The sequence below is a fragment of the Callospermophilus lateralis genome, unplaced genomic scaffold, assembly GCF_048772815.1.
Source record: "Callospermophilus lateralis isolate mCalLat2 unplaced genomic scaffold, mCalLat2.hap1 Scaffold_45, whole genome shotgun sequence".
NCBI lineage: Eukaryota > Metazoa > Chordata > Mammalia > Rodentia > Sciuridae > Callospermophilus > Callospermophilus lateralis.
In genome coordinates, this window is record NW_027514398.1 from 5,553,930 (window position 1) to 5,579,574 (window position 25,645).

The window sequence follows — 25,645 nt, forward strand, 5'->3', positions numbered from 1 at the left end:
TTGTCCTCTGCTTGTTTTTTATTTCACCCTCACCCTGTCCCTTTCCAATTCCAAATTCCTCCTCCTCTTTTCCTCTTCCTTTTTTGTCTTTCTCCGTTTCCTCCTCCTCCTCCTCTTCCTTGTTTGGTCCTTTTTGAAGTTGAGCCCAGTGGCGGAACTCCACGGCATAGACCTCTCTCCTTCTGCCCTTGCTGTGTCCAGGAAGGTAACGTAACCTCACCCACATCATCCCACTGCCTCCGAGGGTCAGAGCCACATTAGTTCCACAGGGAGCCACAGCCCAACTATTTCTCTTTCTCTCTGATATGTGACAGTCCAATTTTAGAATGTCATGAATATGTGGCAGTTTCTGACAAGGCACAGTATCCCTTTGACTATCTGAGGGGAGGACCCGGGTACAGAGGGAAGCTGGAGAGCCTCCAGGCCCGGCTACTGAAGTCTACAGACTTCCTATAGCCTGCAGAACTTCTGCAGCATTTCCCCCCATCCCCCATAACCATTTGTACTTGGGCCTTTAAGCCTCAGGTTCACCAGATGGACTTGTATTGACAGAGTCAAGGAATACTGTCCTTACAAAGACTGATCTACACAAATGGCCCCAAGTTCTTTACCAAAACAAACACTAAAGCAAACTTCTCTACTTTGTGTCTTGCTGAGTGTGTTTTGTTTTGTTTTTTGGTGTTTATTTTTTGGTCTGACTGAAGTCTGTTGTGGTGATAAGATTTTTGTCATTGACAAGGCATGTGGGCAGGGGAAGGGGGAGTATGGCCATGACTAACCCTTGCTAATCTCTTACTCTGCTCTCCATGGCTCTCACATGTGATCTTCACCCTCGCCACCACATCCCCTTACTCATCGGCTGTGAACAAGCTCCACCATGGCTCATGAGCAGTGTTCAGATGTACCCTGGTGGAAATTTTGTCTTTATACATGGGAAGGTGGGAAGGAGGGAGAGACTTCCCGGTGTGCCCTCAGCTTGCCACACTGGACAGGCTTGCATGTCTCAGGGCTCCATCTTCATGGCCATGTGGGCACACTGTGCAGAGACGCTCCGGAAGGAATGCATGGAACTGAGCTGTAGGCTGGTTTAAAAGCCAAAGACCCAAGTCTATTGGATCGGGTGAGGAGAGCTCAGGCCCCCAGACACACATGCGGCACTGCACAGTCGCAGGCTCCACAGGCCAGGGGTTGTGAAGTGGGGAGCTTCCATCCTTGAGAGTAGAGCTCAGAGATAGCATGCCACCTCAGGAGCAAAGTTGTATGTTCACTGGGGCACAATGCAGACACTAACTCCTGCTTGTGTGAACGCAGTGCATCTCTGCCTCTCTAGAGTGGGGCCATTGGTTGACTGACTTAGGCCTTATGTGAGTCAAGAAGACAACATCACAAGAGCTTTGTCTTTGATTAGTGTGCAAGAATGCCAGATGATAGAATGCGGTCAAGAATGAGTAAGGAGCAAATCTGAGAGCCACCCACCTGAGGATGTACATAGTACATACTCCTGGGCTATAACACTAATCACTGTGCTGGGACATCCAACCAAGCAACTCAGAAAATAGAGCGTACTTTGAGAGATTTCCCAGTTCAGTGCCTCTTAACCTGAGACCTATAGATATACTTCAGAAAGCCCCTGAGTACCCTGAAATTCTGTCTAAAATTGTTTGATGCTGTAATGGGAGTGTAGAGTGCACTACTTAGTGGTAGAGCACTTCCCTAGCATGCTTAAGGTCCTGGGTTTCATCACAAGCACCACAAAATAATAATAATAATGCATATATATAAGCATTTTTCTAGCAAAAGTCCTTAGCTTTCATGAGATGCTTTAAATGGTTTGTAACCGCAAAATATTAAAGAGCCACTGACATAGTCTGTCTCTTAGGCAGGACCAAACTTTGACCATGAGCAGATTGATGCTCCAAGGAAAGGAGATTGTTTCCTCCTTGGATGGTGTGATTCCTTGTAAGGTTCTTCCTGTATCCTCCTACTGCAGTTAAGCCCAGAGGGTTGTGTTCTTCCTTATGGAGACTAGTCCTGTGCTGGTTCAGGTTGGCCTGAGGCAGCAGTCAGGTACCAGGCCCGAAAACTGGTGGTGGGACTGGATCAGAACAGGGGGTGGCCACCTTCCTCAGTCTCTAGGGTGTGTGGGTCTGCTGGTGGTCTGCTGACAGCTATCCTGGATGCCCTGTGTCTACCACACAGTCCCTTCTAGAGTGTTTGTCAAGAAGTATGTCCAGCCACATGTTAAGAAATGGTTTCTTGGCAGGTATAATGGCACATGCCTATAATCCCAGCATCTGGGGAGGTTGAGGCAGGAGAATCACAAGTTCAAAGCCAGCCTCAGTGATTTAGTGAGGCCCTGAGCAACTTAGCAAGACCCCATCTCAAAATAAAAAGGGCTGGGGATGTAGCTCAGTGATTAAATACCTCTGGTTCAATCCCTGTTACCAAAACAAAAAAGAAGAAAGGGTGTCTTTCTGATTAGGATACAAAGCAATTATGAGGCCTCAATATTAGTGGCCCCAGAGAAGAGCAACAGCCTAGGAAAGAACTAGGTTAAATGAGGGTGAAAGAGTAAAGTGTAGTTTATAAATTTAAATTTGCCATTTTTATTAGACTGGTTTTCTCCTCCAAGGAGACCCAGAACATAGCAAGTGCCAAATAAATATTAAATGAATTAAAAAAATTAAGAAGGAAGAACAAAGCAATTTAAGACATACAAAAGAAAGCTTCTAAGCAGAAAAAGTAACAACAAGCCTATGAGGAGGGAACAGTCACAACCAGCCAGGATTACTGGCAGGGATGAGGGCAGGGCCTGGACTGAACAGAACAGACAAAAAGCATAGGCTCCATTAGGCCCTGGGATCTGCACAATGCAGGGGCCTATCATTATCTGCCCCCCACCCCCCACCCCCAAGGCTGTAGGCAAACTTTGGACCTGGCTTGGGAGTGTTCCGGCAGCATCTTGCTCGGCTCTCTTTGCACATTTGCCCCAGTGTGATGATTCCTGTGGGCCAGGGGAGACCAAGATACCCTCCCTTGCTGCCTGACACACAGTCTTTTTCGGCAGGCATGGGCAAAAAGGATGACCCTAAGCTGATGCAAGAGTGGTTCAAGCTGGTGCAAGAAAAAAATGCCATGGTGCTCTATGAGTCGGAGCTGATGATTTTGTGTGTAGTCTGAGATTTGGGGGCCTATTCATGAGGGAACATAGGTACTGGGTCTGTCATAGATATACCAATCCTAACTTGGTGGGGTGAGTAGTTGCCCCCCAAGTCATTGTCTCTGTCTCCTTCCCCATCTCAGTGCCCGAGAGTTAGAGCTGGAAGATCGGCAGAGCCGACTACAGCAGGAACTGCGGGAGCGGATGGCAGTGGAAGGTAAGTGGGTGAGGGGAGATGCACAGGGGAAGGCTGGTATGGGCTTCCACCTCCCAAGCCACACACCTTGTGACTTTGGCTACTCCTCAGATCACCTGAAGACCGAGGAGGAGTTGTCAGAGGAGAAGAAGATCCTGAACGAGATGTTGGAAGTTGTGGAGCAGAGAGACTCTCTAGTGGCCCTGCTGGAGAAGCAGCGGCTCCGGGAAAAAGAGGAGGACAAGGACCTGGAGGCGGCCATGCTGTCAAAGGGTTTCAGCCTGAACTGGTCCTGAGTTTGTGCCCATTACACTACTTGGAATGTCAGCATCCACCTGGCTATGTTCTCCCAAACCACCTGGATCTAAGGTCCAAGGAAGCCTGGCACTTCCTGGGAGTTTGCATTCAGCCACCCACATGCTCATGTGCTATGGTGAAACCCCAGGTGATGATGATTATCTGAGATGACTCCACCTCCTGAGAAGAGGCCCACCTGGACTTCCCACTCAAGAAGGAGGAGCAGAGCAAGAGATGTACGATGCAGTGGGGGAACCCCGCACAGTCCCTGAGGACCTGTTGCCTGGTGCCCCTTCCTTCCGCCAGCATGTTTGGTAAGAGAAGGGAGCTGCTCCTTCTCTTCAAAGACACCGCCACTACAGAGAGCACCCCACAGAATGGGGCAGCTGCCTTCTTCATGCTCCCTGAAGCACCACCAAAGAAAGAAAAAAACACCCCACAAGCAAGATGTGGATAGAGTATGGGAGAGGGGCAATGACCGGTCAGGGCAGTAACCGCCCCAGCATTGCAGGGGAAGCTGAGGGATAGGCAGGATCTGAGTTCATTATGCAAATTATGAGAATGCAAGAGGGGTCTGTCCCCAGCCCCCACACAACACACTGGACTCCGAGTGGCCAAATGCCCCAGGCCTCTCTCTGGCTGAGGCCCGAAGCCCATGGATTGCTGCACTTTGCTTTTAGTTCACAACCATTTTGACACTGGAAAGTACTAACTTTGGGGACGGGGGGACCCTCCACATCAAGCCCCCCATTGACAGACAGGCATTGTCACAATTTAGCGCTTCACAGTGGGGCAAGAGATTCCCTTCTTCCTTGGTGTTTTTTCCTGTGTTTGCACATTGAAATGAAGTTGAGGACCTGGCAAGATGCTCAGCCACTCAGCCATTTCAGATCTTTTTTGTCAATTAACTTATTTTTTAATACTTGAAAAGAAGCAACTTCATTTTTATATCTTTACTAGAGACACTGATCACCTGGCACCTACATGTAGGGGTAACAGAGGTCTGCTAAGTCCTACACAGCCTGAATCAAAACTGACCGAACACTTGTTATATGCATCTATTTATTAGCCTTCTTCATAGTGTTACTGATCTGGTTGGCATCAGGGAGCAGCTTGAGACCCTCTGGGTCCTTGCTCACAGCTTTTCTGTCCCCCTGTAACTGTGTCCAGCCCTCTCCTCCTCCACCGGCACCCTGCTCTTGCTGTGGCACTGGACTTTAACATCAGGACCATTAACTTGTCAAGGATACATTTCAGCACTGTCAGCAGCCATGCTGAAAGGCAAAGATGCCAGCCGGTCTCTCGCTGTTGGAATGTTGGCTCTGTAGACCCATTGTTTTCTCAATCTTGGTGCCAGGGTTTATGTCCCTCCACGCATAAGTTAAAGAAGATTTGGGGATAAGCCCTCTTCTAGCTGGCTGAGAGGGTGTCCAGTGGCTCCTGTGATCTGTCTGACTGATAGGAATTCCCTCAGCCTAGCTGAAGGTCCAGCCAGACAGGAAAACATGTGCTGCTGCCAGTATCAACATTTAGGCTGGTCTCTCACCGACAGGCAACTCCAGCCCTGTCTTCCCTCCCCTGAATTAGAATCTTCTTGAGGTGGCAAGGGCTAATAAGTACCATGTAACTAGCTCTACAAGTCAAACTGTTCATTTTTCATGGTTCAACCAGAGAACGGGTGTGTACAACTCATCAAGCCACTGACTAAGAAGGTCAAGTTGTATTCATTAAATAACCCTATACACACATATATACACTAGATATAAGATTCACACAGATATCACCTATCTAGAAAGGCAGGTAGTGATATGAAAATGTATCCTGGCTCATTGCCAAGTACACTAAAATGACTCAAGAAATACACTTTATTTTAAAAACTTTTATTGCGCATAAAACAGTCCATTTCCCTTTGTGGGTCAGATATTACCACCTTTTAACATTTTTTTTCTTGGCAGTGCTGGGGATGGAACCCAGGGCCTTGTGCATGCTAAGTGCATACTCTACCACTGAGCTACACCCTCAACTTGTGAATTTGTTTTAACTCTTTCCTCCTTTCTGCTCCATTGAAAAAATTCTTCTCCTTTGAAAGTGTTAAGAATAGTCTATCATTGCTGGTCAAAATCAGCTTTAGAGTGGCTGCTGGGGGAAAAGGTCCAAAGAGTGGCTGGGATTGTAGCTCAGTGGTAGAGCATTCATTTAGCATGTGCGAGGCCCTGGGTTCGATCCTCAGCACCACATAAAAACAAATAAATAAAATAAAGATGTTGTGTCCAGTTAAAATAAATAAATAAAGATTAAAAAAATAAAAAATAGAAAGAGCTGAGGATGTATCCCCCTGTAATCTCAGCTACCCAGGAGGCTAAGGCAGGAGGATTGCAAATTTGAGGCCAGCTTGGGCAACTAAGTGAGACTATTTCAAAATCAAAAAGCACGCCTGTAATCCCAGTGACTCTGGAGACTGAGACAGGATGATTACAAACTTAAGACCAACCTCAGCAACTTGGTAAGGCCCTAAGGACTTAGTGAGACCCTGTTTCAAATTAAAACATTAAAAAAGGCTGGGGAGGGGCTGGGGTTGTGGCTCAGTGGTAGAGCGCTTGCCTAGCATGCTTGAGGCACTTGGTTTGATCCTGGGCACCACATAAAAACAAACAAATAATAACTAAAGGTATTATGACCATCTACAACTAAAAAAAAAAAAAGCCAGGTTGGGGATGCTGGGGAATGTGGCTCATAGGCTAAGCAACCCTGGGCTCAATTTCTAGTACCCCCCCTCCAAAAAAAAAATAGAGCTGGGACTGTAGCTTAGTGGAAGAATGCTCTTGGGTTCAATTTCCAATGCTGAAAATGACAACAAAAACAATGCCAGAAAATAACAACAAAAAGATTTTGTCCTACTCTCCTACCTACCATGCCCACCATTGTCCTGGCCAGGACCCTTTTCCTTCTGGAGTAGCTGGAACGCTCTGGCTGCACCTTCCATTGCAGTGACTGACTCAAACTGGTTCCACGTCTGCAAAGTTCAGTTTCATGTTCCTGTTGCTGGTCTGTCCCTTTCTGCTGCTTCCTTACTTCTTAGAAAGGAGCCATGATCATGAACTCAGAGATACTACTATTCACTGACAGATCAATATATCACAGATAGGGTAAATGGCACTGAAATGTGCCTTGGAGGACTCTCAGAGAACAGAGGGAAAAGAGCTGGTCAGCACTTTTCCTTTTGTTCTCTTGTGGATGATTCCAGGCCAAAAGGTGATGTCAACCCCTTCTGGGACTTTATGCACTGAATGAACTTGGGGATATTGAAACATGTGAATGATCTGAGCTTGAAGACTACAAATCTCAAGCCCCTGGGCTCCCTGGTCAGCTGGAAGGAAGGCTGCCAGGAACCTAGGATTGCTTAAACTTTGAGAATCTCTATTTCAAATAATATGCTTTCCTACAAGATGCTACTGAGGCTCAGTTATAAAGGGCAGATTTTTACCTAATGTGGGTGTTTGCCTCAGATAGTGTCTCAAGTGACAACCCGAAGCAGAATATGAAGAACAAAGAAAAGCACAAACACACACACATTTTGTGTGTGTGTTTGTGTATGTGGTACTGGGGATTGAACCCCCAGTGGATAAAATCTTATAACCGGCTCAAGTGGGAATATATGATGGCCTTCGACTCCTGACAGGAAAGATAATCATGGCCCAAGTAGAGTTGATGGGCACCTGGTCCCTGTCACCTATTGTTTCCAGAGGGGTTCTCTGGACCAGAGCACCCAAAAGCAGGATTTGAGGACAATTGATGGCATCACCTGATGGCAGGAAAAGGCGATTTTGTTTAAGGTAGGCCACTGGGGAAACCTTAGAAGTCCCCCCCTCTCCTCCCAACAAACTGCCAGAGCTGATAGTTCCAAAACCTCACCTGAACCCCGAATCTTCTCAGAGTCCCTTCCTAGGAATCACATTCAAAAGTGGAAAAGAGAGGAAAAGAGAGAATGTGCCATCTCATTTCACTTCATAAGCTGGCCAGACTGGCCCTCTTAAGAATACCCTCTTTCGTGTCACCCACTCAGATCATCCTCCCTGGTAATATCAAGTGAAGACTAAGAAACCAACCTCCATGGCCTGCTAAGCCAGGGAGCCAGTTAGACCAGGGCCTAGAGCCACATAGCTCTTCTGTTAAGGCTCCCAGACAGTGTCACACAGCTAAGCTTCACCAGGTAGTGATTTGGGGGCAGCTCCTCCTTTTATTTCCTACTCTTAAGGTCTTTTTACAGGTGGGGCTCAAAAGGAATTGGAATTTCAGCTATTGTAGGTAAGTTACATGTGCCACTTGCTCTGCCCAACAAGCCATCTGCTACCCAGACCAGTGTGAGAAGGAGACTGTCTCCATGATGTGTGTGTGCTTTTCAGGCCCCCATAGGATTTCTGAATCAAAATGGACAGCTGATTCTGAGGTATGGATTTCAACCTTTGGTTTCAACCAAGGGTGGGCCAGCTATGGAGATGGCCCAGGCCTCAAAACTAGGCAGTATCTGAGTTGAGGATCTCCCTGAAAAAATAAATAATGGGCCTGACAAAACTACAGCTTGCTTTGAATGGTCTCCATAGTGGGCAGTTATGGTATACTCCAAACCTAGAGAGAAGGTCCTTTATAAGTGGTGTGGAGCTGCCAAGTTCAGCTGCTGTGAAATGAGAACAAGGTTGTTGGTGTCCTTGCCCAGCCAAGAGAGAGTATTAGGGAGTGTGCATCAGTGAATGTGGGGTTAACATTCATGTGTAACCCTCACCCTGCTGCTTCTCCTGATTTCATCCTTAGGCACATCACTTTAAACTAGTCAATGCCTCTCTTTCTCTCTAAGGTGGGACTGTACCAATCTGCAGGATCCATGGGAGGACAATAGCTCAAAGGGTTTGAGTCAAGCCTGTGTAGATGCACATAGCTCTCTCATACTGGTCACTGGTGTGCATCTTGGAAAAGGGGTCATAAACCTCCAGGTAAACTGAGTGTTGACCAGATAGTCCCAAAGTCATTTCCTAACTATCTTGTGAGCCAACATAATTATGCACTCATTTTTTATTTTAAGTGTTAGACCAAATCCTCTGTCTATTCTCACACACTCATCAGGTTAATATAAGTAAGCTATATGCTTCCAGAACATTTATATTGGCCTCCACCCTCCCTGACCCTGAAGCCAGTTCCATCAGATCTGCTGTCCCAGCAAAACAGCTCCAGAACATGCCATGGGGACGTCCTCCACAAAGCCATTGTCAAGGATAAGAGATTTTCCAGGTAAAGGTTAGAGCGTGAGGGTGCTGAGCAGGAGCCAAAGGAATGAGGGTCTCGTATACACAGGTGATTGGTCCAGCAGGCAATGAAAGAAGCAGGAGAGAGCCCTTTTAAACATGGAAGGTGTGGGCTCCCAGCCTCTCTTCAGGTCTCTCTCCAACAGTCCAGATGCCATGTCTCTCTCCTTGGGAAAAAATAAAAAGGATGCAGTAGCAGCTGACAACCAATATCTTCCTCCCAGCTGCATTTCATTTTATTTAACTATTTTTAAAAATGTTTTTGAAAAATAAAATATTTTTTACAAATGTTATCAGGGCCAGATCACTGAATGACAGCTTCATATTGTGATTGAAAACATTTCTAGCACCAGTAATGAAGGTTTCCAGCTTTCGACAAGTTGTTCTTATCCTGGGCTGGGGGTGAAGCTCAGTGGTATAGCACTTGCCTAGCAGGCGCAAGGCCCTGGGTTCCATCCCCAGCATCAGAAGAAAATAAAAGAAATTGTTCTTAACCCAACCCATGAAAATCTGGGGGAAAAGGAAGGTCAGGTCAAGGAGTGTGGGCCTAAGACTCCCACTTCCTGGGCTGACTGCCAACGCAATGTTGGACAGTCATGGGCCTGAGCCCTCACTCCATGAGTTACTGGGAACAACCAGCTGAAGAGTTGCCCCCATTTCTCCCTCATTTTTGGTCCTGCAGCCCTGTCCTTGGGCTGTGACAGCACTTGGTCATTCAACCACCTCAGCAAGCAGGTGAGAGTCAGCAGAACCCCAGTTCCTGAGTAGTGGCTGCCCCAAATGTTTCCTCCCAGCTACCCAACAGGGCCTTAGCCTTGTCCCTGGGAGGCAGCCTGGGGCCTTCTAGAATTCCCTTAAAGAAAGATATTGTGCAGAAGCATTGAGAACAGACAAGTTTTCTCAAACACTGTACCTGAGAAGAATGGGTAAAGGAGAAAATTTCATGTTGCAATAATTTTGCAGTAATTTAAATACAAAATATGTCCCAGCCAGTGTATGTGAAATCATTCCAGAGAAGAGATCCACTCCCCTGGAGCAGGACATCCCCACCAATCCTGCTCATGATCTTTGGAGTTGTTCTGTTGGGAGGAAAGAGGGAAATGTGGTCATTTTTCCTTTGATTTTCATTGACTTGTTTGCATTCCTCATGTGGCCAAAAACTGAAATAAAGTTAATCATTATTTTTTCCCTTCTGTATGGAAAAGGATAATTTCTCCCTTTAACAAGCAAAGTTACACCCTTGAGGAGCTGGGATGTGCTCATAAAACTGGAGCTCCAGGGATGGCTTCCCGACTTGAGGCCTCAACATGGGAATACCTACCTACTAGGCGAGGGGCTGGTTCCCACGAAGTAAGGAGAGCTATCCCCTCTGCACCCCCCACAAGTTCCTGTGATGTCTTCCCCTCCCACAGACCTCCATGGGTTATTTGTTTGTTTATTGTGATGGCAAGAATGTCACTGCCAACTAGTAAGACTTTTCCTTCCTGTCCTTCCCTTGGCATTTGTTTATCTTTTTTAAATTTTTAAATTTTTTTTTTTAATTTTTAGTTGTAGATGGGCACAATGCCTTTATTTATTTATTTTTATGTGGTGCTGAGGATCCAACCTAGTACCTCACACATGCTAGGCAAGCACTCCACCACTGAGCTACAACCCAAGTCCCTCTGTTTATCTTTTTTAATATTTATTTTTTAATTATAGGTGGACACAATGCCTTTGTTTTACTTTTTGTGGTGCTGAGGATCAAACCCAGTGCCTTACACATGCTAGGTGAGTACTCTACCTCTGAGCCACAATCCCGGCCCCTGTTTATCTTTTTATATTCATGTGTGTGTGGTACTGGGGATGCAACCTAGGGCCTTACACATGCAAGGCAAGCACCTTACAACTAAGCTACATCCCCACCCCCACCTTTTTTCTTTCTTTCTTTTTCTTTTCTTCTTCTTCTTTTTTTTTTTGAGACAGGGTCTCACTAATCTGTGAAGCTGGACTTGAATTTGTAATCCTTCTATTTCAGCCTCCCAAAGTAGCTGGGATCACAGGCATGCACCACCATGCTCAGCTACTACATTATTATACATATTACTATATATCTTGACAAAATATGGTAGGCAGAAAAATTCTCTTCTTTCCCAGAATTTCTATGAACATTTCCTAATGCTTTTTCATCACTGTCATAAGGGGATTATAGCTAAAGCTAACCATTTTCATATAGGAGTTTACTCTGCTATAGGGAAACAGGATAGAAGGGGTCTGACATACAATAGAAAGACATATGGTAGCGGCTGGCTGTGTATCTCAGTGGTAGAGCTCTTTCCTTGCATGTGCCAGGCTCTGGTGTCCATCCCCAACATTGTTTAAAAAAAAAAAAAAAGCTCAAGAACCTGACTGTGTGATCATGGATGAAAAATGAGGAATCTGCCTATTTCGAGTCAGAACTGTAATAAGGACATTAATGAACTGACCCGGGATAAGGCCTCAACAAACAGAAGAATTTGGATGGTCCCGAATAGAGTGCAGCCACCAGGGCCCTTTGGAATCCTGAAAGATGAAAAAGGGCCTATTCTCATCCAGGTATGTCCTAACCACCTTGCCCGCCCAGCCCAACCAGCCACAGGGAAGTTGTGCTTTCCTGTTCCTACCATGTCTAGATTGAGAAAAGGATGAAGAACAACAGTTGGAGGCAACAGAAAAATTTTCACCCCCCAGACCACTCATCCCAGCCCCCAGACTTCCCTCCCCAACTTCTCTCCAAAGAGGTCTCCAGGGACCCAAGGGGAGAACTGGAGAAAGCATTGACAGCAGGAGCTAGGCAAACTCTATGGCAACAGAGGATGCTAAACAGCCTCTTCCAGCTGAGTTTAGGACTATAACCCTATATTTGGCAACTGAGGAGCACTTAGGCATAAATATATGTGGTCAAATCTTCAGGTTTCAAAATTCCAAGTGGCCTTAACTTTGAGAGCTGAAAAAGGAATTTAGCCAGGGAAGGGAGCCAGTGGCCACTGTATACTATTGAAGCTGGTTTCTCTACACTGGGAAAAGTGTCTGCAGTACCTCTTCCAAGCAGCCCTGAGGGTATCCTTGGTCCCATAGGTTCTGAGTGGTCCCTTATACCTCTCTAAAGATGAACCCATAAGTCTTCTCTTCCCCTCCCCAAGAATAAAATTCTTTACTGGAGGTCACTCGACCAAGAAATGAAATGAGCATTGGGCCAGGAATCTGTTCTAACATCTGGCCCAGTTTGGCCACTACCTGATTGGCTGATCTCAGGCATGGTTCTCCAAACCTGTTTTCTACCCTTGAAATAGTGAAAATAACATTTACATCCCTGCCCCATAAAGTGGGGCTGAAAAGGGACCATCAATGTGGTCTGAATTTTGAGGGGTACTGTGGTTGCTGAGTCATACAGTCATATGCCAGCCACCAGAGCCAAACATGGGTATCCCCTCCCTGTAGGCTGCCCCAGGATCTGCCCCCACCAAGGGACCTGCAACAGGAACCAGCATCAGCTGCTCAAGTTTGGTTTCCAGGAAATTTATGATAACATCTGGATCTCAGTGCAGTTTATAGGAAAGACAGGAAGTCATGGTGTTGGGTTGGATGTGGGGAAAATCCGGCACAGGACAGAAGGTGATAGAATCTTCATGTAGGGAAGGCACACATCTCCTGGCCTTGATAACAAATCCTGCCATAGCCTCTGCTTTGCATGAGGCTACAGGAATGGGAGAAACACAGCCCCTCATTCAAGGGACAGAGTTCCACTCTTGCACCCACTCACCCTGACACATGGCATTCATCACCTGTGCACCTTAGAACATAATTCTGTATATAGTGACTTGCCCCCTCTTTCTTACCATCCCTCACTCTAATAATTGGCATAGAGCACATTTAAGCCAGTTATAGCCACCCCAAGCCAGGCCCTCCCACTCCCTTCCCTTTATAAATAGGATTCTGCCAATAATCCAAAGGACTGACTTCAGTAAGGGTAGGAACAAGATGAAGGATGGCAGATAGCACAGAACTCATGACTAGGTCATTCCTGGGGGCCAAATACTGGAGGGCCTATCTCTTTGGCAGAGTCAATCCCACTCCCCCCTAGGAAAGTTGCTTGCCCCTACTATGGCCTGTCTGAGCCATAGCCAAATTCTGGAAAGGTCTTTGCCTTCCAGAGCTTCTTTGCCTTAGAAGTTAGCCCTCTAAAATGACTCTGCTTTACTTCCTTGAAAGGAGCCTTACTATCTATCAGCTATGATTTCTGGCCCAAATAGAATAGCCCAAGAGGAAGGACTGCTGAAGGTAATTTTGGAAATCCCAGACTGGTCTGCTAGCTCAGTGCAGATGCTGAGTCACACAGGGCAGAGCCAGCTTCCAACAGCTTCCCCAGGGCCACACCCACCTTCCTACTTGGTAGCTTACAGAATGGGACTGGGCAGACTGCCCCTCCTTCCAGTCCACTGAGACAGCTCAGATGTATAGTGCTAGACATTACTTTTATCCCAGATCCTGTTCCTGAATCTCACCATCTCTTTCCTCTCCTCCATCAGGATTTGTTTGCCTTTCTTCTCAAGAGAATTCTACTTTCCAAAACTCACCTATCCTTCAAGGTCCAGGGTTAGACAGAGTGGTGGGAAAGTACCTTGGAGGTTGGGGAGCTGGCTCAACCAGCCAACCATTAAGGGATCCTGCCCCTACAGGCTGCACCCAGCCTCCTCCTAGGGGCAGGATAATCATCCCTTCCTCTCACCCACTTCTTCCCCTGCCTCAGGCACATTTCCTTCAGCCCTTTTCAGGCCACCCAGACTGGCCTTCTTAGACAGCAGGCACCTTACCCTCATTGTTTTCTGTAGACCCATGGTAAGAGACACTGGCCTGACTCTTCCTTTGAATCCTTTTGGACCTGTTTTGGATATGATGGGGGCCAGGGGGGGAGCTCTGGGAGGCTTACTATTTGAGTCTTGGAGAGTGCTGTGGTCGTTAGAAATGAACCACCATCCTTCTGCTCTCTGCAACTTTGATGTTGGCTGAGAGAGCCATTGGGGGCCCAGCCCCCTGCCCTAAGACCTTGTAATAGTGAGCAGCTATGGAGATCTAAATGTAGGCAGTGCTCTGCACATGGCCCTGTATCTCTTCTGTCCCCTCGGCCCCCAGATGGTATATATGCATCTCCATTTTGCCACCCTGGATCTTGGGCAGAGATTGGCTGTCAGTTTCCTTCTCAGAGGTTAGAAGATGGAAGTGGCCAGGATAGAGAAAGCCTTAATTCCACAGATCAGAGGTCAGTTCAGTCTTAGGAGGAAGCAGTTGAGGGCTTGGAATAGAAAGGGGTGTGAGGAGATGGGCACTGGGAGGTGGGGCCTCCAGAGCCCCACCCCATCTGGATTTGTCTCTGGGGAGGTCAGAGGCCCCACAGCAGGCCTCTCCACATGCAGTTTGCAGGGACAAGATATATAAAAGCAAGAGAGATAATGGACTCGTTCACAGCCTGAAACAATATTCCAGCCCTGGGGCCAATTGTGAACAATTCAACCCTGTCCCTGACTTCTTAGAACTCAGCCAACTAGCCAATGGAGTTCTACTTCCTCCCTTCTTTTTTTCTCAGATTAGCATTGCGATTAGAGGTCTTCTCTGTCCAACCCAGCTTTTTCCTCTCTTCTTTCTCAGATATCACCTCCCTCCAACTTTTTCTCAAAGTCTGTTTACCAGAGGATACAAATGGCTACTTTTTTTTCCAAGATCTTTTTTTTTAATATTTTTATTTTTTAGTATTTGGCAGACACAACATCTTTGTTTGTATGTGGTGCTGAGGATCGAACCCGGGTTGCACGCATGCCAGGCAAGCGTGCTACCGCTTGAGCCACATCCCCAGCCCTTCCAAGATCTTTTTCTTCTTCTTTTCCTTTTTTTTTTCTTTTGTTTTTCTGTACTGGGTATTGAATCCAAGGCCACTTCACCACTGAGTTACACATTCCCAGTCCTTTTTAACTTTTTTTATTTTTGAGACAGGGTGTTACTAAGTTGCTAAAGCCAGCCTTGAACTTGGTAACCTCCTGCCTCAGCCTCTGGAGAAACTGGGATGACAGGCATATGTGACCATGCCCAGCTATAATAAAGCTACTTCTATGCTGAAGTAGCTCTACCACTGAGCTACATCCCCAATTACTTTTTTTATTTTTAAACAAGGAGCATGTTATTGTAAGAAGAAAGGTAACAAAGTAACAGACTTCTCCCAGAAGCAGGGGAATCAATAGGAAAGTACTGATTTGTTCTTTTCATGGGCTTTGGCCTCTAAGGGTCTGGCGAAGCGTCGGAGAAAGAGACCACCAAGAGACTGCTCATGCAATTGCAGAAGGGGATTTATTGGGGATCCATTCCAGCGTGCTGGGGCTCCCGGCCCACTCAGGAAGGGAGAGCAGCCAAGAGCCCCAGGAAGGGGTTGAGCAGCGCTTAAGTACACTTTTTGAGGAGGGCGGGGGCTTTGCATACATCGGAACAAATCATCATGAGGCACGGGAAAATTGAACAACAATTCTTAGACATGATTAGTACGTTCATTGGTGGGAACAGGTTGGGCGAGGGTGATTGGTCACTCCTAAGCGGGGTACACATTCAAACTGATTGGTTTTGGGGCCTGAATGCCTACGTGCCAGGCTACACAGGGTCCTAGGTTATTAAACAGAGAGTCAGGGGGAATAATTATTGGGCAGTTTGGGTATTGTCCTAACAGCTACAGGAATTTCAGGTTTTTGGGGGTAGCAGAGGAACTTAACAATACCTGGTCCTTTACTTTTTAACTCAGGCCTTGCAGCTTAGAAACTTTACAATGCCCGGTCTTTTACACTTTAACTTTTACACTTTAACTTCAATTTCTTTTACCCTTACAGGCCCTTCCTCCTCTTTCTATCTTCTCCCCTTCCACACTCTCCTTATTATCACTCACTGGTACCCCATGTCCATGCATCTTAATCTTTCTGTTGGACCTCCCCAACGCTCATATCCATAAGCACTTTTGTGAGCTAGGCCGTTGACCTCATTGGGAGACCCTTTTTACTCTTTCTGTCCAGACTTGGACCTGCCCGTCCCTTCATCATTCACCATTCTGCCCTGGCTGCCCATGCAGGTCTAAATCTCCCTCACCTCAGCCTCCTGATTAGCTTGGAACTACAGGCCAACATCACCACACAAGGTTCAAAGCCTATGTTCTCAGCTCAAGCACTTCACTGTTAAAACTAAATCCACACCAGACAAACCTCTGTAACCTTCACTTCAATGGCAACTTTGTCTGGTAATACAAGGTGTGGCCCAAATCTAAGCACCCATCCCTCTGGTAAGTTAGGCTGTCTCTTCCCCTCCATGCTCCCTAACAGGGAGCATGTTAAGAGGTGTGTGCTAAAGTACACTTAACCACTGTTTCTGGATTTTCTGTTCCTGTGTTGACTGAGGGTAGAGGCCCAGTTCGGTGACTTAATAAATGCATGATATTGTCCCAGTCTTTTTATTTTTTATTTAGAAATAAGGTCTCACTAAGTTGCCTAGTCTGGCCTTGACTTGGAATCCTCCTTCCTCAGCCCTCCAAGGTGTGCTGGGATTACAGCACATGCAACATGAAACCCAAAGCACTTTTGTACAAAGATGTTACCCATTGCTTACCACAGAAATGCAAAAACAAAAACATGGTAAGGTTTTTGTTTTGTTTTGTTTTGTTGTTTGGTGCTGGGGATGGCACCCAGGGCCTCATGCATAGCAGGCAAATGCTCTATCACTGACATATACCCCCCAGTCTCCTGAGATATTACTTCTTAATTGGCCTAGTAAAAATTAGAAAATTAGATCATGCCAAGCACTGATGAAGATGGAGAAAAATAAGACCATCAAGCCTTATTGTGGCAACATAGATGGAGTTCAACTGCTGGGGAGAGTGGCTGGTCTTACCTGCTCAGGTCCATCTCATGTCAGTAGTTCTGTTCCTGGCCGTCTGTTCCTAGATATCTCTCTAAAGAAATTCTCATTCAAGCTCCTAGTCCATGTTTGAGAATATTTATCTGAGAGTTATTTGTCACAACAGAAAGTTGAAGGTAATCTTGGGTTCCATACTTTGGGGAACAGATGTATTAAATGTGGGAGATGCCCACATTGAAGCACTCTGAGGCACTAGAAAGTAATGTATGTAGCAACATAGAGGAATGTTACAAACAGTGCTGAAAGAAGAAAAAAATGATATCAAACATATTAATAGATGCCTTTGAGAAAATACCAGGTTATATACAAATAAACGATATGTGATGTGCAGGATGGTTCGTCTTCCTCTCTGTTTCCACATGAAATTGTGCCAGATATTATTAGATGCATCTTCCTCAAACCAGTTTCCAGCCCTGAGTTTTCCTCTTTCCTTCCCCCCACCTTTCTTTTTTGTACCAGGAATTGAACTCAGGGGCGCTTAACTACTGAGCCACATCCACAGCCCTATTTTGTATTTTTTCTAGAGATAGGGTCTCACTGAGTTGCTTACACCTCACTTTTTGCTGAGACTGGCTTTGAACTCATTATCCTCCTGCCTCAGCCTCCCAAGATGCTGGATTACAGGCATGCGCCCCCACGCCTGGCCTTTTTGTTTGTTGTGGTGGTGGTGGTGGTGATACTGGGTATTGAACCCGGGGACATTACCACTGAACTACGTCCTCAGTTCTTTTTATTTTTTATTTTGAAATAAAGTCTTGCTAAATGCCCAGGCTGGCTTTGAACTTGCAATCCTCCTTCCTGAGACCTCCAAAGTGCTGGGATTACAGGCACATGTGCCCCATCTGAGTTATCTTCCTCACACAAGGACCAGACATCTGGATGTCCATATTCTCAGCTCCCCACACTCAACCTTGAACATGAAAGACCATAAACAGGGACTCCAAACAGAGCTGTCACCAAGTCCCTATGCTTTACCCACCTTACCACAACCTGTGTCTGTTGCAGATGTCACACTGGGAAAGGCTAGGCCTTGGTTCTTTCTTCCTAGAAGCTAGGTCTGTAGTGAGAACTGCCCTGAGGCTCCAGGCCTGAGCCTAGGTCATAGCCAACTGCAGGAGAGTGGCGCTGGTACTCCCCAAGCTCCAACACTATCTGGAGATCCCATAGGTTGAGGGTTCAGGCTTCGAGACTCTCACCCTACCACTTTAGATGTCAATCACAAGCTCAGAGTGGTTTATCTGTGTTGGAGACAGCTGTAGACTGGGGTTCCCACACCCCCTCCTTGGGTTTTAGTGACTCAGAACTCAAGGAAGTACTTATTTACATTTACTGGTTTATCGTAAGGATATTGCAAAGAAAACTGGGGTTAATACCAGATGAAGAGGTACACAGGGCAAGGTACAGAGGAGGGACAGAGCCGTCTCTGTACCTTCTTCAGGTACACCACCCTGCAAGAACCTCCATGTGTTCAGTTATTGGAAGCTCTCTGAATCCTGTTCATTTTGATTTTATGGAGACTTCATTACATAGGCTTGTATGATTAAAGCATTGACTATTGGCAATCAATTCAACCTTCAGCCCTAAACTTGGGAGATGGGACTGAAAGCCCCAAACCTCTAATACTGCCTTGAGTCTTTCTGGTGACCACCTCCACCCTGAAATCACCTAGGGACTACAGCCTATAGGCAGGCATCTCATTAGCATACAAGATACTTATCAGTTTGGAAATTCCAAGGATTTTAAGAGTTCAATGTCAGGAAATGGGCAAAGACCAAATGTACACAGTATTTCACAACATCATAGGGCACAGGGGTAGGATTTGACCTTAGAGAGGGTGCACACCACATAGGACTTTGCAGGCTACTGAAAAGACAGTGACTTTTATTCTATCATAGAGAATTTAAAAAGTGTAGTGACAAGTCAGGCATGGTGAATGCCTACAATTCCAGCTGAGGCTGAGCAGAAGGACCACAAGTTTGATGCCAGCCTGGACAAATTAGCAAGACATTATTTCAAAAATTAAAAACGGGCTAGGAAAATATAACTCAGGGGTAGAGTGCTTGTCCAGAATATGTAAAAATGAAACAAGAATATACAGCAAGGTCGTGGGTTCAATCCCCAATACTCCAAGAACAAAAATTTAAAAGCATTAAAAAGTGGAGTGACAGGAGCTGGGTGATAGTGAAACTCAATGGTAGAACTCTTGCCTACCATATGCAAGGCCCTGGGTTGATCCTCAGAACAGCAAAACAAAACAAAAAAAAACATAAAGCGCTGGTGGCGCAAACCTGTACTCCCAGCGGCTCAGGAGGCTGAGTCAGGAGGATCACGAGTTCAAAGCCAGCCTTAACAACAGTGAGGTGCTAAGCAACTCATTGAGACTTTGTCCCTAAATAAAATACAAAACAGGGCTGGGGATATGGCTCACTGGTCGAATGCCCTGAGTTCAATTCCCAATAACGCCCAAACAAACAAAAAACATAAAGCAACATAATCTGACCTCTTATAAAAAGAGAAAGAATGGGGGCTGGGGATGTGGCTCAAGCAGTAGCACGCTCACCTGGCATGTGTGCGGCCCGGGTTCGATCCTCAGCACCACATACAAAGATGTTGTGTCCGCCGAAAACTGAAAAATAAATATTTAAAAAAAAAAAAGAGAAAAAATGTAGGGAACAAAAATATAAGGAGACGTGTGTGGTGGCACACAGCTGTAATCCTAGTAGCTAGGGAGGCTGAGGCAGGAGGATACAAGTTCAAAGCAAGCCTTAACAAAAGTAAGGCACTAAGCAACTCAGTGAGACCCTGTCTCTAAATAAAAAATACTAAGTTCAATCCCTAGTACCAAAGAGAGAGAGAGAGAGAGAGAGAGAGAGAGAGAGAGAGAGAGCGAGAGAGAGAGAGAGAGAGAGGGGTGAGGGGGTGGGTGTACCTATTAGGAAGTCATTGCAACAATCCAGGAGGGAGAGAGAGGATGGTGACTTGGTGGCAGAGGTAACATAGCAGGTGTGCCAAAAGGAGGCTATGGAGCAACTTGGTCCATATACTGGTAGGAGCACAAAATGGCATCGCCATTTTGGGAAACCAGCACTGTTTAATGAAAATATCCCAGTCAGGCATGATGGTATATGCCTGTAACTCCAGCTGCTGTGAAGGCTGAAGCAGTTGTAAAGGAAATTTGAGGTCAGCATGGGTAATTTTGTGAAACCTTATTTCAAAATAAGAAATAAAAAGGGCTGGGGATGTTACTCAGTGGTAGTGATAGACCCAACCTGATCTTTTCTTAAAATTGGGAGCCATCTCGCCACAAAGCCATGAAAAGCTAATTTTGGCTTTACTATAAATTACTGCAAATTCTGAACCTGCTTTGAATGCCTGCCCGTGCCTTGAACTCACCCATGCCTGGCTCTCTGACCAGATAACAGCCCTCTCTGAAACTTTAGTGATGCCTCACAAATCTTGGCCTTTCCTGGCCAGATAACTACCCTCTCTGAGGCTCTAATGACCTTCATAAATTCTGATGTTGGGGCCAGCAAAAATGTAAACTACAATTTGTGTTACGCTAGTCAGAGTTCTGTTATCTGTAACCCCCCTTTGTATAACTTTCTGGTCTATAAAGCTGGGCTGCAGGAAAGCTGTGGGTGCTGTCTTGTTCCCGGTTTTGGGAGGGAGAGGCAGCCCGGCCCGTCAAAATAATTAACTTGCTTTAATTTGATTTTAATTGGAGTCAGTGGTCTTTTCTTGTGTCCTTGTCTAACAGTAGAGCACCCCTGGGTTCAATTCCCTGTACTGAAATAAATTAAATATCTCCCAGCTCTATGACCCAGCAGTTCCAACTCCTAGGTGTCTTACTCAAGACAAGTGAAAGCCTATGTTCACAAAAAGAATTTGTACAGAGTGATTGCGGTAGTGCTAGCCATACCAACTATATCTGGGAACATTAGGGTTGTTGAGCAGCATGTTCTTATGGAGACTTTCCACAATAGCCTGGAGCTGTATTTCACAGTACAGGAGGTCATGTTTGTCATGATGGCCCTCAGTCTCTAAACAAAAAGAAATTATGTTAGGGGGCTGGGGTTGTGGCTCAGCGGTCAAGCGTTTGTTCGCCTAGCGCTGGTGGGACCCAGGTTTGATCCTCAGCACTACATAAAAATAAAGCCATTGTGTTGTGTCCATCTGCACCTAAAAAATAAATATTAAAAATTATGAAAAAAAAAAGAAATTGTGTTAGGTGCCATAATGTACACTTGTAATCCCAGCAATTGGGGAGGCTGGGGTAGGAAGATCTCGAGTTCAAAGCCAGCTTCAGCAACTTAGCAAGGCCCTAAGCAACTTAGTGATACATTGTCTCAAAAAATAAAATAATGGGGTTGGGGTTGTGGCTCAGCAGTAGCGTGCTTGAGGCACTGGGTTCGATTCTCAGCACCACATGCAAATAAGTGAAAATAAAAGTCCATCAACAATTTTTAAAAATATTTTAATTAATTAATTAATTAAAATGGCCTGGGGGATGTGGCTCAGTGGTTAAGCACCCCTGGGTTCAAGTCCCAGTACCAAAGGGTGGTGGGGAGAGAGGGGGAGAGAGAGAGAAATTACATTCTGAGCCCTATTTTTTTTGTGTGTGTGTGGTACTGGGGATTGAACCCAGGGCCTTGTGCACAGGAGGTGAGCACTGTACTAAATGAGCTATAGTCTCAGCCTAACCCCCCATTTAAAAAAATATATTTTTAGTTGTAGATGGACACAATACCTTTATTTTATTTATTTTTATGTGGTGCTGAGGATCAAACCAGTGCCTCACACATGCAAGGCAAATGCTTTACCACTGAGCTACAACTCCAGCCCCAGAGCCCTATTTTAGAGGGCAGAGGAGTATGCAATTTATCATTCAAAGTTCAACAACTGGAAGTGATGAGAGGAATAAGAGGAGAGTTGAATAGTATTGAGACTGCAAGAATTACTAGTTATATGCATTTGTTAGAAATTAAACTTCTAACAAGAGTATGCAGTGAAGGCCCGAGGACAACTACTGGAGCCTAATTCAGTCTGGGTGGTCCACATATGGTATTAGTAATGTACTTACAGGCCTAGACCTTGGGCCAGAAGTCATTTTTAGCTTATGTGTACGGGTATACTAGGTGCAGAACAAAGGTGACTGTCACTCTACCTTTCTTCTTTTGAGGACACAGTGTTGAGCTGGGATCACTAATAAAATCATTTGTTCTGTGAGCTCAGACATCCTAATGAGTATTATCCCTTCACACCAGCACCTAGGGAGGAAATGAATGTATTTGAATAAACCTGCTTTCATTCAACATTCCTAGACTGTCTCTTTGACACTTCAGTCAATTAAAACTGCACACAAAATCCAGAAGCTTCATTAAAGTTAAGTGATAAAAAGGGATAGGGCTGGGGATGTGGCTCAAGCGGTAGCACATTCGCCTGGCATTCGCGGGGTGCTGGGTTCGATCTTCAGCACCACATAAAAATAAAATAAAGATGTGTGTCCACCTAAAACTAAAAAATAAATATTAAAAAATTCTCTCTCTCTCTCTCTCTAAAAAAAAAGGGGGGGGGGATAGGCATGTGGCTCAGTGGTAGCGCCGTTTGTCTACCATGTGTGAGGCCCTGTTTGGGGGGGGGGAAGACTTTCATAAATTTAAGCCATAAAGTTGGGCTCTTTTTTTTAATATTTATTTTTTAGTTATAGGTGGACACAATACCTTTATTTTTATGTGGTGCTGAGGATTGAACCCAGTGCCTCACGCATGCCAGGGGAGCACTCTACCTTTGAGCCACAACCCAGCCCTAAAGTTGGACTCTTAATGTGAAAATTGTGTGCTTCATCCTTTCTTTGTGTAACTGTAAAATTAATCTCTTTTTTTGCTTTGACTTCCAGGAACCTCGCAGATAACCCCATTCAAAATATTGTTATTTAGGTCCCACCTCAGAGGCCATGCTTCTTTCCCTGCCATTTTTTAGCTTTTGGCTTCCTGTTAACTGTAGCCATGGGCCATACATTTCAATTTCACTGGAGCATGACTTTCTCCAGTTTTGGGGCATAGACAAGGTGCCTTCACCCCACACATTCCAACCTGTGCCTTTTATCTTGAAGAAAATTCTCCAAGATCGAGAGGCAGCAGCAACCACTGGGGTCTCCCAAGATTTTATGCTACATGAAGGAGCTGGGTGTCCGTGAGAATGTGCTTCGACTTCTCTCAGACCAAGGTCCTTCAACTGGTGATGACACTCTGAGGAGGAGAATTGAACCCTGGGAATTTGAAGTCATCTTTGACCCCAGAGAACTTCACAAAGAGAACTGTCTGCTTTACAAAATCAAATGGGGCACAAGCCACAAGATCTAGCGAAACTCTGGCAAAAACACCACCAATGTTGAAGTGAATTTTATAGAAAAATTTACTGCAGAAAGACATTTTTGCCCATCCATCAGCTGTTCGATCACCTGGTTCTTGTTCTGGAGTCCTTGTTGGGAATGTTCCAAGGCTATCAGAATTTTTGAGTCAACATCCTAATATGACTCTGGTTATTTATTTATTTATTTTTATTTTTTTTCTCTATTATAATTTACATTTGTGTTCTTAAAAGTTTATTTTGATTGCTTGTCTGGTAATCAACTAACATGCAAGTATAAATGTTTAACTGATAAAATGCAAACTTTATCACATATTCTCAAGAAGTTTTAGAACCAAAAACTTCTTAAGACACCTGTCTTAAAACATGTTGTGTGTAAACTATTTCTTTCTTTTAAAAGAGTTTCTAGTTAGAGAAAGATTAAAAACAGATATATAGACCTTCAGTTTTTTATCTTGTTGCTATAACTGAATTCCACAAACTGGGTAATTTTTAAAGAATAAAGGTTTATTCAGCTCATGATTCTGGAGGTCCAAAGTTGATGGGTCATATTTGGTGAAAGCCTTCTAGCTGGAAGGACTCTGCAGAATCCCAGGGCAGTGTAAGGTATCACAAGGAGAGACAGAATGTCCTAACTCAGGCCTCTCTTTTCCTCTCCCTATAAAGCCACAATCCTATTGGGTTTGGGCCCCACTCTTCCAGCCGCATTTAATCTTAATTATTTCCCAAAGATCTCACCTCCAATACTACAAAGTTTCTACCCTCTTAATATCTCTTAAAAAATGGGGATAAATTTTTAAAAATGTTTTTATTTGTGTATTATAGTCATATGCATCAGCAGGGTTCACTTTGACATATTCATTCATGCATGTAATATAATTTGCTCCATTTCCATCCCCACTGCTTCTGTTTTCCCTCCCGACTCTGGTTATTTATATAGTACAGTGTTTTCAGCACATGGATCAGCACAACCAGCAAGGACTTAAGGACCTCATTAACAGTGGTGTAACTGTCCAGATTATGACAGACTCAGAGTATTGTTACTGTTGAAGAAATTTCACCAACTACTCACTAAAGAAGAAACTCACTGGCCAAAATATTCTCTTGATGGGCCATGCACTGGCTCTCCACTGCATCATTCTAAGTCTTTACCTTGCTTAAAGATTTCCAGAAGATGTCAAAATCAGCTTACATTTTTCATCCTTACTCTTCAAAATTGCTATTACCAGACAATTCCACCCAATATCCTTTTAGCTACAGGGCTGATAACAGCCTTCTGTGACTTGGAGATGAATAGAATGATTCCTGTATGTACTGTTTTAAGAACAAGCAATGGTGACACACCAAGAAGTGAGTACCATTAAGAATCTAGAAATTGGGGCTGGGTATGAAGCTTAGTGGCAGAGCACTTGGCATATACAAGGCTCTGGGATTGATCTGCAGCACTGGAGAAAAAAAGAGAAGAATACAGAAATGTTCAGAAGCAGCATTATCATGAATTGTTTAACTTCCTGCCATATTCCAAATTACCCTAAAACTTCATATCTTTTGTTTTAAACTTTGTATCTTAAAGCAATAAATATTTATTATCACAAAAATATTGTTACTTATTCTTCTTTTAAAAATATTATTTTTAGTTGTAGTTGAACATAATACCTTCATTTTTTTTATTTATATTTTTATGTGGTGCTGAGGATCAAACCCAGAACCTTGCACGTGCTAGGGGAGCACTCTACCATTGAGTCACAATCACAGCCCCTTATTATTTATTCTTTAATTATGTGGATATGCAATTCTGAAAAAGAATCAAATTGCAGCCTAAATTTAACAAATTAGTTCATTACACAATTCTTACTATAATAGTTTTTATTCCTTGTGAAATGAATGTCTCAAAAATTTTCAGAAAAGTTGAAAAAACATAAAGGCACAGAAGAAAACCTATGGGATTTTATTATCCCTATGTAACCATGTGTTTTTCTTCTTTTCATTCTTTTTTTTTTTTTTTTCCAAATTCAGTTTCTATTCCTGTGTTCCCCGGTCTGATACAGTAACTTTCTTGGTCCTATTTGCTTCCTCATTCTTTTCAGAAACTTTTTTCTTTGTTTATTTCTGTTTCTCTTTTGTTGGCATTACACGTAGTTGTTCTTTGGCCACACCACAGTCCTGTCCCAGCAGTGGGAACTATCTGGACAAGGGGACTGGCAAGTGGCTGGACTAGATTATCTGCACCCCACAGGGCTTTGCATCTTTTTCTTTCTCCCTGGTTCCTTGAGAACTGAGAACTGCCACCCCAGAGGTTATCTCAAAATAGCCTGGGAGGACTCCGAAAGCAGTTCCTCACCAAAAGCCTTAGGAATTGTCCTGGCA

The 25,645-nt window shown here is 44.7% G+C and overlaps 1 protein-coding gene and 1 pseudogene across 1 annotated transcript; both read left to right on the top strand.

Annotated features, from left to right (window-relative positions):
* The first annotated feature begins 3,069 nt into the window (after positions 1 to 3,069).
* On the top strand, positions 3,070 to 3,663 carry LOC143388857 (F-actin-monooxygenase MICAL3-like). The gene is made up of 3 exons (XM_077108325.1): positions 3,070 to 3,167; positions 3,304 to 3,377; positions 3,468 to 3,663. The coding sequence occupies exons 1-3, from the start codon at positions 3,070 to 3,072 to the stop codon at positions 3,650 to 3,652; spliced, it is 357 nt and encodes a 118-aa protein (XP_076964440.1). The 3' UTR covers positions 3,653 to 3,663.
* A 19,419-nt stretch (positions 3,664 to 23,082) lies between these two features.
* Positions 23,083 to 24,571, top strand: LOC143388927 (C->U-editing enzyme APOBEC-1 pseudogene; annotated as a pseudogene).
* The last annotated feature ends 1,074 nt before the right edge of the window (positions 24,572 to 25,645 follow it).

Coding starts and splice junctions, on each gene's coding strand:
- LOC143388857 (XM_077108325.1), top strand. CDS start 3,070: ATGGGCAAAAAGGATGACCCTAAGCTGATGCAAGAGTGGTTCAAGCTG. Junction 3,168..3,303: donor GAGTCGGAGCTGATGATTTT/GTGTGTAGTCTG, acceptor TCCCCATCTCAG/TGCCCGAGAGTTAGAGCTGG. Junction 3,378..3,467: donor GGAGCGGATGGCAGTGGAAG/GTAAGTGGGTGA, acceptor GCTACTCCTCAG/ATCACCTGAAGACCGAGGAG.